Raw genomic sequence first — 15,605 nt, forward strand, 5'->3', positions numbered from 1 at the left:
GAGAATATAAATAATATTAACTCTTTTGTAGATAGGACAAATACATTAAAGAGAATACAGTGATTAAATGTAATTTTATCAAGAAAGATGTATGCAGGTAGTAACAGAAAAAATTAAGGAGAAATATAGTAATATTAAAATGCCTTTACAAAGAAGCATTGCATCGAAGGAGAGAAGAACTAAGCGTGAAAGGTAAATATGTTCATTAATGAAAGTATAATACATTACTCAGGTAAACTATTGTTAATTAGGTGGATTAGGCCTTCGGGGGTTACAACTACTTTAAAAACATGCCTAGAATTCTACCTATACTATTGTGGAAAAATGTTCAATGTAAATATAATAAAACAACTCTAAACTATTAATTATTGTGGCTGTATAATTAATTATTGATGTAGTAAAATGTTAAAATAAATTATATTAGATAACATTTTCGTTTCATTATTTTATTTAAATTAGAATTTTGTTATAAGTCAAAGACAAAATGTACTAAAACTCAGAGTTGCTGCGGCAACATTGGGACGTTTTGACAGGTGACGTGGGTACTCTGCTTTTTTGAATGAAACTATTCAATTAACTATTCATTAAATAATTAAACTAAACTAAGTACGTAAAATTATGATGGAGTTTTCTAAAGTTGAAATCTGTACAAAAACGTACCTATACCAAATCCTTTGATCGCCTCGCCGCTGGGGTCCAGGGCGAATTTATACACGTGATCGTTAACTTCCAGGTGGCGGATGCAGCCGCGTAGACCTCTAGTCACCGGCAATTTCTCGTCGAGACCGGTGGTATTGCCCGGGCCGCCGATAAATAACGGCTCTCTAAAGGTTATCCTGAAAGAATAAAACAAATGTTAATCTTTTCGTGGAGCACACGGAAAGAATGCGATCGTAAAGAGGCGTAGGTCGTTAATTTTGTCTTTTGTTGCGATGTATATAAACAGTTACTTGCTTTTTATCAGGGCGATAAGACGCGAGAGCATTGTTGTGGTTGTTTTTTTATATTTTGAGCGTTATTCTCTGCGAAATTATTGCTTTCAGAAATGTTTCTTTTATGTCTTTTTTATTGTACGGCAAATTTTCGCACAAGGGTTATAATAAATAGACGTTCATTTTGGATATGTTTTATGTAAAAATACAAACCATGTCAACAATTACATAATTAAGATTTTTACACATGTAAGATTAAGATCTTACATGTGTATATGCTTAGTACAATTTTCATTTACAAATTAATTGATCATCAAATTAAAAGCCGGGTTAATAAGCCAGTGTGCGTAAAATTAAATTAGGTTACTTAAGCTAAAGTTAAAAGTACCGTTTATACACGAAATAAGTTCCTGCGGTTCGGTTTGCTACAATCTTCTGATTTCCTGCACGTTGTCCCGTAGCTCTTATTACTTAAGAGGCCATGTTGGATAGAACCATTTGATTCAAGGTCATCGTTCATTGACTATCAATAATTTTCACTGATTTTGCAGTAATAAACATTGAGGATTAACCGAAGAACCTTGCTTTGCCATCGTTTGATTACCAGTCTGTTTAATATTTTTGTGTGATCTCATATGAGCCTTATACCCTATATAACACCCTATAAGTCCAAATATGCTTTCTAATTTACTGATAAAATCAATCCTTTTGTTCTTGGGTTAAGGTGAGAGTATTTCTCTACTAATCATTATAGTTCTTTGGTTCTGAGTATGATCTGCTTTGCTTTTTGCCTACCATCGATATGGAAGCCTAGATATTTTGTTCTATTATTTTGTTATATTTTGTTCTAGATAAAATTTTCTATCAAAAATCATTCAATATTATTCAACATGATTTTATGTATTTTATATAATAAATTATTTCTCGAAATTACGTCCCCTTTGTGCTTCCGAATCGTAGATACTCATTCTGAAACTTTGACAAAAAAAAAACGAGAAATGGCGTTATTATTCAAAGTAACCTTCATCAAGAGCAACAGAATTATTACAGAGCTGCTCTAGCATTTCAATACCACTTTTTAGTACAATCTATCACCAGTCGCTATACAATCAGATGAAGATTGTTTGATTCCGGAGGTTATTGATTGATCTATGTTTCATCTATTGTCACATTTCAAAAAAAATCCAGTTCGTTATGTTTAAACATGGTCAAACACTGCTTAGAATCATCAACACGTTTTAGTTCTTGGGCAACAGTGAGCTGCACCCATTTTGAACAGAGCTTTCTAACAGCCAATTCTCATGCAATAAACCAAAATGTTTTTTTGACATATTGACGATGTTAGCTAGCTCACGTAACCTCACTCTTCGATTATTCAAAACGATTTTGTTTTTTTTATGTTATCTGGTGTTATCATCTAATTTGGACGTCGACTGCGTTCTGCACCATCGGTGTCTCTACGACCACGTTTGAAGTCAGCACGGCAACGTTTTATTGCTATTTCTAATGGAGCACACCCCTTATAACTCTTTTCAAGCCATCATGAAACAGTGTTAAATTAAAATTAGTGTCATTCATTCTTAGAACAATAACGAAATTATGAGTAGAATATTATGACATTTTACTAATTGAAAAGTTGTGAATGCAATAAAACTGGGGCCATCTATGTATTAGGACTGACGTGACTTTTCAGTCCATGTGAGAGTTTAAAAAAAAGTAGCCTCCAAAGTTTGCTCACCATGAAATAGTTCCTGTAATAAAGATTTATACAAAACATACTACTTTTATTAATTGTTATGCTAGATAAGTAGCTGAGGTCAGATTCAAAATGAAAGATCTATACTGGTTAGTCTGAAGATACACCTAACTTGATATAAGATAAAATATAGTGTTTTATTATTCAATAATAAAGCATATGAGTTTAAAAGGTCTAAAATATGGGATTGCAATAAGTCAATAGATGGGCTAGCAAATGAAATTATTCAAAATTTCGGCAAAAAACATGAAAGAAGGCTACCAGATCACACCAACGTTTAGCACTATTGAAAAATATGCAAGAAAATAGAATATTGAATTCTATAAGATCATACGAACATGAATATGTGAATGAGTATTAGTATTAGCTTTGATTCTCCTTTCCTTTGAAGTCTCCTTTTACTAACTAGGAGTTTATCTGGACTGGACCTGCAGTATAACGTGGGCTCGGAGCCACAGTTCTCAGCAGTAAGCCTACTGACTGGCGAGTGACCAGCTTAAAAATCATCCCAGAAGACATCCGGTCTTACCCAGCCTGGTTACTGGCGTGACTGAGATTATTTTCCTTGTCCGATTTTGCATTCTTGCCTTGGACAACCACAAATATTAAACAATCACAAACGTAAATTTACGACCGTCTTGTCGCCCTTACCACTGCGCCACCAAGCCGGCAGCACATTAATTTATAAATACGATTCTATCTGAACAGCATCTAATAAAAGATCTAAAAATAATACTTTATATACATAATACTAATACTTTAAGACAAAAACAAGTGCTTAAATATATTGTTAGAACATTTCTACTGAAATCTGCTTCGGTAAATCCACGAGGTTAAAATAAATGTTAATTTTTGGTAAGCCAAAAAAGCGGGAATATGTAAGCAGGGGCCGAGAATCCGAATATGTCCTGGTCTCCTGTGTAAAACTTTTTGTCGGTTTTTGTTGACTTTACAAGGCGTAAAGTTAAATTGTTTATTTTATTCGTAAGGGCATACCCCGGAGAATTTAGAAGGTTTTTAATATATTTTTTTTCTTCAACTTATTTTATTTAAAAGCATGTTTTATGCATGAACCGACGACAATAAGAAATTATGCGTTTAGAATTTCTCTTTTTGTCAAACTGGGACGTTAGAGTTAAATTATACTTTAGTTTAATATATTTGTTCAATTTTTGACGCTTTATGAGAGAAATTTATCAAGATCTATGAGTTGAAACTGTAACAGTTAAAATTTGTACTCTATTTCACATGAAAATCGACATATAGAAAAAAAAAGAAGAACAGTATGAATACTAAAAAAGGCTAGAATGCTTATTTATTAGTTGGGATATTTCTACATGAGTTGTGAAGCAAATCATTCAATCACGTCATCAGTTTTGCCCAATCATTCATCCAAATTATCTTAAACTTGATATTAGAAAAGTTCCAGAACAGAAATAAAGTATCAGAACTGGACACATTATGTTTAGATATCTATCTAAGAATTTTTTTTCTAATTAAATATATTCAATTATTATTTACAATAAAACTGCACATACAACTATAATAATGAATAAACTATCATCCCCTCTAGCACCCACGCGAACTATATTGGGATGAATATCGATGCAAAACTAAATAAAAATATATTGGATAGCTGGAAGAAAACAATGAAGGAAATACTCTATAAAGAAATGTCTGCGAAAAGTAATGTAACTGAATTCACTAGACAAAACTGTTTCTTATACTTTTTTGTAGTTTTTATGACAGATAGATTATATGTACAAATAAAAATATATATGAGACTGCCAAATAATCATTTGTTACAGAAATACAGTTAAAGTAAAAAATTAAATAATCTCAATATTATTCGTAATAATTTGGCCACCTACTTTATATGTCAATTTTTTTTATTTTCATTATATTTATGTAGTATTATTCATCAAAGCAAAATCCAAAGGTTTTCTGGTCAAAAATACAGAATGTGTGTTACATAAGCCTCAATCCTATTTTCTGAGTACCTACCCTATTTAAATACAGAATATTTTATGAATGTAACAATGAAGTTATTTTTTAGTGCTGTGCAAGGTAGAAGTTTTTATATATTGGAAAATAAACTGTATTTGTTACCTTACATGTTGTTTTATTTTCTCTTCTTATTTTTAAAATAAAATATGTTTATAAAAGGTTAAATAACTTAAACGTAACATATAAGCTTAAAATAACAGACAGTAAATTTGTTCGAAAAAAAAATTTGAGCTTAAATTTCAAGTAAGATTTTAGGTTAATTTTTGAAATCCAGAATATGTATTGTACTCTTCAAGTTTACGAATAATTTACAAGAACTATAACTGGTTTGGTATTGTAGTGTTTAAGTATTGATAAGTTATTAGATACTGTGCAAAATTATTTTAAAATGAAAGATGTTTAAAAAGGTTTCTTCATATTAAATTTTTTATATTATGGGGGACTAGACACTCGGTTGCTCTCGCAGATCAATGAAAGATTTCCAAGCTTGCTGAAAGAGCAATCCTTTATGCTCTTAATCATTCTACGAAGACAAACAATATCATTCCACATGAGCAATTCGGGATCCGTGCTAAACACTCAGCCGTTCATAGGTACATCGGCTGTGCTTTTAACCGACGTGAAAGACTTGAAGCGGTTTTCCTGGACCTAATCAAAGCCTTTGACAAAGTTTGACACGAAAGCTTAGTGGCAAAATGCATCCGATTAGGTCTATCCGATAACCTAACAGCTCTTGTCAAATCATTTCTGTCAGGACGATCGTTCCAGGTGAAGATTAAAGATATTCTCTCTAGCTGAAAAACCATCAACGCAGGAGTTTCACAAGGCTCACCCTGGCACTCGCCTTATTTAATATTTTTCTTTCAGATATCCCTAAGAAACCACAACTTGAAGCAGCTTTTTACGCAGACGACACTGCTTATTTTGCTTCTTCAAGAGCACCGCACCGCACATCCAAAGCAGACTCCAAAAACAACTCGATGAGACGGTCCAGTGGTTACATTTCTGGAGGTTGCAAGCCACCCCACGGAAACCCAGGCGTTCTTCTTCCACAAGAAGCGTTTTACGCCGAGTATTTCGTGTCTTAAGATCGAGAACGCCTAAATCCTATGGTATGAAGAAGCCGCCTATCTTGGTCTTGTCTTCGATCGCAAGTTTAGGTGGAACTCCCAGATTCACAGTTCCCTCCAGAGAGGTCAAGGTATTGTTAACTTGCTGTTTCCGCTCGTTAACCGGGCCAGCAGGCTTCCTCTCTCAATAGAATCTCTCTTGTACAAGATGCTGGCTCAATCAGTCGTTCTATATGGCTCCAGTGTCTTTCTAAAATACCGCTCACTTAGTCAAGTGGGACGTCTTCAAGTCTTTCAAAACAAAATTCTCAGGAGAATACTCAATGCCCTCTAGATCGCCAGGAATAATCTTCTTAATTCATAGAGAAAGAGACGTCCCCCAAGTTCACGATTTTGTATTCGAGCTCTACTCGAGATATTTCTCAACTCTTCGTGTATCGGACAATAGATGTATCACCGAGCTGGCCGTTATTTTAGGCCAATAACTCATTCGACTCTTCGTGGTCTTATTCTATCACAGCCGATACTACCCCTTCGTTCTTTAACTCCAAATTGCCTCGGTCTTCTCTGGCGAGTGATTAACTCATGTACCGCAAGCTGTGTGGTGTGATAACAACGCCATGTCCTTGCCTGGCCTTTGTACCTCTTAACGGTGTTACCGGTTACGGGTACCCACCTTACTAACAGTAAGAAATATCAGTTATGGTCATTGGATCAGCTTATAGGGTGGGGTGAGTACCCCAGAGTCTCACCATAACCAGTCCATGTCGCTTGTTCTTGCGGGTCTCCCCGACCATGTATCCGTGATGAATCAATGAATGGTTCCCTGATGACGACAAGTACATTTTTATGCATGATAGGGCACCGGGACAAATGTTACTGCATATTTGGCGAAAAAAAACTGTTTTCCCTTGGCCAGTAAATTTACCAAACCTAAATCTCATAGAAAACATGCGGGAACTCACTAAACGTACCTTGAAACTTATATGTACTTATGTAGTGTATAATAATAAGCTCATTAATAAAGTCTCTCTTAATATTTATCAATAACAATTTTTAATAAATCCAAGTGCTTTGATGAAATGTTAAAAATACTTGTGCTGTACAGATATTAATAAAAAAAACTAACTGCTGTTTTTTAGAGATTATTGTGCTAGGCTGCAACATGTGTTGATGGGACTCTAAAATCAATACGCAATAGGCAGACAAGAAACCAAACAAAGTCAATCCGATTTAGCGACTAGAACGAGGACGGGTTTTATCGCTTGAAATGGAAACCGAGGAAATTGCAATATCGAAAAATCTACTGCTAACGCGTAGCGAACGAGGAACTGTCGCCTTTGTTTCTTATTGTATTCGAAAGTCAAGTTCCACGAAATCGAGTACAAACAAGCAGTTTCCATTTCGGGGGACATTTTCGTCTCTGTCTGCCTCGCTGCATACGGACGTGTTGTATTTTAATGAAAAAATTAGTTTCAAGCTTTTTTGATTAATGTTTTATTACTAGCCGTCCGCAACTAACTTACACTTTGTTTCTACGGCGGTTTAAAACTAATTACTTTTCTAGAAAGTCTCATCGGTCCTTACTTAGTTCCTAATAAAGATCCATTTAGTATACTTCACTGCATAACTACACGATATCACACGGTTTGGTTCTCTTGACATGCAGACTCTTGTAGTGTTAACATGGGAGTGGACTCTTTTCGCATGACTTTTTGCGAATCTTTTAATTTCTTCTATATCAGTTGGAATCCGAATGTCTCGGTGTAAGCAATTATGTGGGAGTATCTGGGTGCGTCTACAATATTTCTTAGGAATTTATTCTTGTATTATTGCTTATATTACCTCTTGCAGAATATACTCATTGGTTCATATAAATTTTAGTATCTGCTTGTACGGTAACAAATTAATATGTACGAATAATTTAGCTGTTAAAGAACCGATTCATATATTAAGTGAATATAATGACATAGAGTCTATTCAAATCAGTAGTGACCCACATCATCAATATGTGTCTGTCGAAAGTTGTAAATTCGTTTTAGAGTCAGACAATATTTTCCTTCTCATTTTATTCTATTTAAAAAAAGATAGAATGCTGCTAGAGAAGTTCGAACATGTAGCAGATAGAGCCTACAAAAGTGGTATGTGTGACAAACCTCTGCAATTTTTTTCAAAATATTATAATTACGGGTTATAAACCTACAAACGTTGTTTTAACAAAGCGTTACTGCTGGACTGAATATTAGTATGGGCACGGTCACTAAAATATCTCAAAAAATAAAAAACAATATAACCTTAAATTCACCAAAAATAAACCGTATTTATACGAAACAGGTGACGAATCAAGCTCAGCTTTATGTTAACTGTATCAGAGATCAAATATACGAAAGGTAAAAAACAGTAAGTAGTTTTTTCAATCGAAACATAATTTAACACAATTAATTCAGAGAAAATTGCTAGTCTGGAAAGTATCCATAAAAATCCAAAAGATATACAGCTATTTGAGGGACGTAGATCATCCCCTCCCTAATGGGAATTCCATTGTTTTTAAAAGAATACAATTTTTAAAAATATATAACAAAATCTAGGAAGAACTATTATATCAATTTATATATTTAAATGAGACATGAATATTTCAGAATGGCACATCGGATCACATGGCACATGGCAAGATGATAATAAATATAGTGTAAGGACAACAAAAGTTTATGGAAAAAGGTAAACATTGGAATAACTATCGATTATGTTTTATTAGTCATAACATTTATTAAAGATTCACTGCAGATATAGTTCTTTATGCTGGAAACAGGAATTGTTTTATTCCTGGTGCAGAATTAGTGTTTTCCTCTAAGTTCAAGGGTGACTACCATAGAGAAATGAACCATAATTTGTTTCTGCAGTACTTTGAAAATCAGCTTTTAAAGATCTTGGAGGAACCATCAGTTATTGTTATGTACAATGCACCATATCTACCATATATATAATACACTGGTGGAGAAGTTAAGGAATTCTTACATTACATTTCAAATTGGTACTCAAATTGTTGTATTAGAGTTGTTACTCGGTAAATATAAGTGAAAGATTTAATAGCATTTTATGTAATTTACTTGTTTAGAAATAAGCCTGAGAAAATATACATGGTAGATCAGATTGCTCAAGTTTATGGCCACAGGTTATTACATCTTCCTCCCTATCACTGCATATTTAATCCAATTGAGTTCATATGGGGTATTGCAAAGAATTACTACAATATACATTCAGGTTCAGAAGGATATTAAAACAAGAACTGTCTAGATTTTTGTAAACAAGGATTTTCGACAATAACACCTTCGGTTTGACTGATTTCGATCGGACACATTGACGAATATATTGATAATGGTGGCACCGTGCGCAAGTTTTTGATGAACTGGAAATAAACATCTTAGTTATTCATTTGAGTAGTGATTCTGAAAGTGACAGTGATAAAATTTTATTAATATTGGTTTATGATCCAATGCTGACAATTACCAAGACAGGGTGATGAAAGAGGAAACCACTAAAGGTCAGTATATGATTAATATACTTTAACTCTATGAAATTGTATTATAGAGTGTGAAAGCTTTATGTGCACGAAGTGACAACGTGTTTAAGACGACTAAATAAATCATTAATGGATGTTCGTTATATTTTAATAATTAATTCTTATGTACAAATTTAATATAATTTTATTGAATTGACTTTTAGCATTTTTCACATATAAAATCAAATGCAGAAGTATTCCTTGTTATTATTATTATTTCTAGATACAAAAACAACACGAATTAGGTACACTATTCCATGCGCAAACATGCTGCAGACCTGTTTTATTATAATAGACGGTGTGATTATTGAAAATTTGCCGGTTAGGCGTAGATGATACGAAAGTTACCGAAATCGTCTTCTAAATAATAATTACTTTAAATTAGATTCATAATATTAAGCAGTCTGTTACAACAGTAGCCATCTACCATCTATTAAAGGTGTTTTGCCTGCATAATATTACTGACTAAATAAGTGCATGTCATCGATTCCAACAAAAGTTACAAATTGCTATTATTTTGATTACTTGCAGAAATATTGCCATCGCCTGGGCGAGAAGCATCGCATGCAAAGCTATTTTACCATGAAAATATAAAGCGCAATAATTATTAACTTCGATTTTCTGAACCTGGCGTGATTGCCAGTTTAAAATATACAAAGCACAATTTGTTTTATATATCGCAATGTCGATATTTTCCAATGATAACGCTAATTACACGAAAGTTTCACCCTTGTTGTAATATATATTGTGCTGAATATGCAGGCAATGTAATAAATAGTAATAGTTCTTATCTCACGATAAATTATTTTTAACAAAAAAGTTGAACCGACTTCAAAAAATAAATAAGGAACTCACTGAAAATTAAAAAATAAACAAACCTAGATTTTTAGCACAAAAAAAACATTTCAAAACAAAATATGTAGATAATAATTGTTGAATTAACTAAATAAAAAATAAAACAAAAACCTTATTTGGCCAATCTACTACACGTATTCGAATATTCTACTATATACACACAATTTAGCTTAATACCTACCTAAACCTGCTCATCTATTTACAATATTATTTTAACTACTATCAACTGATCAATTTGAAGTCGATGCCGAACCCAGACAGTTATATTAATTTTAGATTTGTTTTGGTGGTAATTTAATTTTTTGTATATGTCACAAAATTATATTATTATTTTTGTACTGTTTACAATTTCAATCGTCTTCAAAGTCAGTTGGTAGTAGTTAAAATAATATTGTAAATAGAAACATAGGTTTAAGTAGGTATTAAGCTAAATTGTGTGTATATAGTAGAATATAAAATAGGTTGTAATAAATCTGTTAAGTAAGTTTTTGATTCTTTTGATATAGTTAATATAACGATTGTAATGAGCATATATTATTTTTAAACATTTTTTTGTGTTAACAATTTAAGTTTGGTTATTTTAAAATTTTTAGTGAGTTCCTTATTTATTTTTCGAAGTCGGTTCAATTTTTTTGTTAAATACATTTTATTAATTTTATAGAAAAATAGATATAGATGCAATATCGCCTTTTGTTGGTTTCAAGCCTTATTATACATTAGCGCGCTTGTAGCTGAATGTCAGATCATCGGTTTTATTTGCTTTCAGGCAATTTTGAAACAAAGATAATTAAGTTAATGGAAGTTCCGGAAACATTTTGCAAACATCGAAAATGCGGCTTTAGCTATATAAACGATCTCATCTAGCAGACGAATTCTGAATAACGATTAAGAGACTTTTACTATAATTGAAATATTATGCTGGTAATAAATTCCAGGAAACGTGGATTAGAAGTTTTAATAAAACGTTACTTCTGACTTTCTAATATGTAAGTGGTAATCAAATGTTGCTAATTATTAAGTAATGTTAGTTGAAATCGTCAGAAAGTAATATTAAAGACCAAGTTTCGAATCTTTATATTTGGAATGGGCATTTCTTTGATCTTCTACCTTATATTTTTGGAGTTAGTAGAAGGTTATGTGTAGCTTTTGTGAACGTAGAAAGAATTAATTGTCAAAAGATAAGGAGCTTTTTGTTTTGAAGTCTATATGTTTCATAACTAGCAATTTATGCAATTCATAGGAGAGATCATAAAGCTGCTTTCTTTAGAATTCATTCAATTAACTAGTCAAAGTCAGTTAGGAGTCAAACTACTCATCAAGAAAGGGAGACAGGTTAACATTGGATTGACAATCATTCCACTGTTACTCAAATAATTACTATGTGAAGGTGTAGCTAAGTGGAGTTTCTGCAAAAATATCGCAGCTGAAGTTAGTAAGTTGAAGTAACGTTATAAAAGGTAGATTGGAGGTGTTTAGACCTTTAACGACACTACATTCCAATTAGGAATCCAAACTTTGAAGAATATCCGTAACCAATGGATCCCTGGCATAAGTACCACATATCAGGGTTTAAGACTACTTAAGGCAGATAGAAAGTGCTATTAATTAACTTTTTTTGCTAGAGTTTGATCAAAAGTTTAGAGTTTAGGGTGTGTGACAACTGAATGCATATAATATAATATAATAAACACATAAATATATATCAAATTACCAAAATTTTTTCACGACACCATTTCATGTAGGTTGTATCATGAAAATTTGGGCAATGTAATGCAATTTTATAATTTCTACGAATGATAATATATTAGCCGGCTTCGTTGGTGCAGCGGTAAAGGCGACAGGACCATCCTCCTACTGCTGCGATAGTCGCGGGTTGGAATCCTGTTGGGGCGTGGATATATCTTATGTTTGTGATTGTAGCAGTGGAAAATGCGACAAGGAATTACCATCTCGTCACGCCAGTAACCAGGCTGGGTATGACAGGATGTCTTCTGGGACGGTCTCTAAGTTAGTTACTGGCCAGTCGGTAGGCCGAGGAGCGTTGTTCGGAGCCCACGTTAAATTGTGGGTCCATTTCACATAAATTCTCGCTGGTAAAAAGGAGACTTTAAAATATTTTTTAAAAAATATTTGATAATAAGCGATAAATAATCGATACTCGCAAATAGTTTTACTACAATTGAAGACACATTTTCTTGACGATCTGTTAAATAGCGCGACTGATATGGTTTTGGTTGTTAGGAAATACTAATGTGCTTATATTAAACGAGTAATGAGACTAATAAAGTTTCTGAACTAAGATGGCATTCTAGTGTAGAAATTTGAATCGATTTTTCCATATCTTCAAAGCTTAATCCTTTAAGAATATGTCCAAAAGTGAATTTATTATCGCAGATATAAAACAAGGGCTTAAAAGTGCTGGGCCTAATACATGGATGGCCGTAGTTTTGTAGCATTCACCACATTTTTAGTTAGTACTAACCTTAAAAAAAAATCTCTTAAAGTTTCATGTTATTATACTCATAAGTTTGTGAGTTATTGTGCTAAGAGTGACGCAAAACTACTTTTGTTATATTAAAACATTAGATAAAAAACTATTTCGTGTTTTAATTTTGCACTGCTTCTTGATGGGAAAAAATACCATTCACGCGCATCAATAGCTTGAAAAGGGTTTTAAGGACTCCTTGGTTTGCTGACTTCAAATATAGTCGTGATCAAATATGGCTTTTGATCGAGACTTAGTTGAGGAATAAAGCCAATTTTTAACAAAAAAGCGTTTTCTTTGTTACGCCCGGGACTTCTATAACTTTAAAACTTTAAAACAGCTTTTCTCGAAACACATTTTTTTTCTAGGTATTTAACATGATTTCTCAAGTTGTATTGAACCTATTTAATTAAAACATTTTGTGAATTTACTTTATACATTCTTATATATTTACTGTCTTTTGAAAAATTCTGAAATGTTATAAAATGCTAAACATATTTCATCGAACAACTGTAACTTACGGCGATAAAATATTGCCTCCATTTTATAACTTCCATAACATTTGGTTTTGATAAACTTAAACTAGATTTTGTATATCGACTGACGAGGAAACATAACTAACCTTGAAAACAGTCCTTTACTTCTTCCTTGTATATGTTTGCCGTTATTTAACTGCAGCCAAGCATCCCATCGGTGCCTATAGAGAGTAACGTGGTTCCACTGATTTAGTAATATTGTTTCGTCAGATCGAACCACACCTATTCCAGATCCACAGTCAAATCTGAAAAAAATATAAATAATTCTATGTAATAACTTATACAAATAATTCAAAAATGTTTTATAGAATAACTTTAGTATTAGTGTTAGTTGCTTTAATGTTAAATCATTAAAACCTTCACATCTTTTGTATTACTCTTAGTAGTTCCAGAATCTGCCACTTCATTAAGTGATGTCTCATATTTAAAATATTGTTTTAATTAATTAGTCTTATTCTAAAGCTTATATTAAAGTTTATATATGACCATTTATCAGATAGGATGATGTTAGACTTTTTAGTCTACGCACTTCATTGTCACTTCGCATATTTTGCTGATTAGCGAGTACATTAAGATGCACCGACACTCTTTCGAAGTATTTCACACAAACACGTTAAATTACACTCGTTATTAGTTCTAGAGGAATATCGCGTTGTATCACTTTGTTTGAAACATAATATGGAGCATCGAGAATTACACGCAACATTTGGAGCCGTTGCATGATGGATATATTAGACTTGCTAGCAGTTCCCTATAGTTGGATTTCATATGACCAATAGTATATTACACCACAAACCACAAAACCGAGATTTAAACTTTTGGTAAGTGTGGTGTATACGATTTTTTTATAGCTAGTCGAAAGTACGTTATTAACAACATTCAAAGCAACATTGATGATTATTTTTAAGGTTAGAGGTATCAACGTTAATAACAGCGATAAACAAATGCTTGTAGCGACAGAATAAATAGTCCCTAGGTACGAGTATAAATACGCATAAGAATTTTTTTCCTCCCGCCGTTATAGAGGGCGCGGGTGTACTTCTCACGGGGAGTAAATGTTTAACTTTCTTCCCTGTTATTAGGGGCGAAAGTACTTACTTCCGACCGATGTATGAATATCTATATCTTGTTGTCTAGTAACTTGAAGTTGCGCCCGATAAGCCAATATATTTGGCAGAGTTTAAGTCCAAGTTGTTTCCGTTTGGCGAGTATGTGCTTTTTGCTAAGTGAAGCGTCGATCTAGGTACATTCCAGGATAATTAGGATCCTCTGCTTGCGGGAGTTGATAATTATTGATATAAACTGGAAGATATGTTCTTTTACGGTGCCTAATACCTTATATGACTGGATATTGTTTCGTTGACTTTTATACGCCATCTTTTCAGCCACATTTTTATTTGATTTAGATGTATTTGTAAGTTAATTGATACAATGGCTGGATCTTCAGGAGAGGCTAAGATTGCCGCGTCGTCCGCGTATGTTGACACAGTGGTTATCTTTGTTGTAGGTAGATCGGATGCGTACTGAAGATATACTAATAGATCATGTACATTACCTTGCGGAACTCCTGAATATATTGCATTTAATTCGGTATGTTTATTCGGTCATTTTGTTAACATGCGAACAAAAATGTTTTCTGTGCGTTGAAAACATCTGAATATCTCTTTTGTCTGTTTTTCGTTCACTTTGAACAAAAAGGCGGCATATGGTTATCGAATATTGTGTGAAGTTTAGTGGAACCATGCTCCATCGATTTCAACAAGCAAATACTGGTTTTGACGTTTTAAAAGTGGTGATATTGACATCGTAGGCAAAGAGCAATCTGCACAGTTAAAAAACTTGAAGGACTAAGGTCAAACGTTATTTTGCAGAGAACGTAACTTGAAAATGAAAAATGAAGTAAATCAAGGTGATTTGCGAGATATTAACAAATTCGTTTTGTTAATTGAAAGGTCTATGTATATCCAAAGCTAAAACCTAGGCCACGTAGAAAAACTATTTATTTTAGTTATTTTAAAGTATTTAGCATACTTTTCTAATATTAAATGCTTTTTTAAAAGATAAAAGTAATTTTCTTTTAGTTCAAAAATAAAGATTGGTGACCATTTATATTTCAGATGAAAAACATGTTTTAGTACACAACTAATTTGGTATTAAGGCACATTATTACTCAGTTATTGTTCTCCATGTATGTTTGTTAATAATTAATAAACTATTGATTGTTGAGAGATTTATTCCAGAGCTTCTTTCTCATTTCATTTTCTAGATAAAACAACGTTTTAACGAACGATATAATGCGGGTTATATCTTATCTGTTTGGTCTATTTTCGTTAGTTCTATTTCAATTTCATTTCAGTCCCATCTTATCGGATCGTTTACTATTTTATCTTCCTGCAAAATTGCCT

General features: G+C 32.8%; 1 protein-coding gene across 1 annotated transcript in view; it reads right to left on the bottom strand.

The window, feature by feature from the left end:
- The window catches only part of LOC143201133 (pikachurin), a 373,950-nt gene that overhangs the window by 59,106 nt on the left and 299,239 nt on the right, over window positions 1-15,605 (bottom strand). The window contains exons 6-7 of the mRNA XM_076412007.1: window positions 13,287-13,445; window positions 661-836 (exon numbers count right to left, since the gene is read on the bottom strand). Coding sequence (XP_076268122.1) covers window positions 661-836; window positions 13,287-13,445 — 335 coding nt within the window. The remainder of the gene's footprint in view (window positions 1-660; window positions 837-13,286; window positions 13,446-15,605) is intronic.

The sequence above is a fragment of the Rhynchophorus ferrugineus genome, unplaced genomic scaffold (genome assembly GCF_030347505.1).
Source record: "Rhynchophorus ferrugineus isolate W39M unplaced genomic scaffold, kcgeb_rfMv2 rfM8, whole genome shotgun sequence".
Taxonomy (NCBI): Eukaryota; Metazoa; Arthropoda; class Insecta; order Coleoptera; family Curculionidae; genus Rhynchophorus; species Rhynchophorus ferrugineus.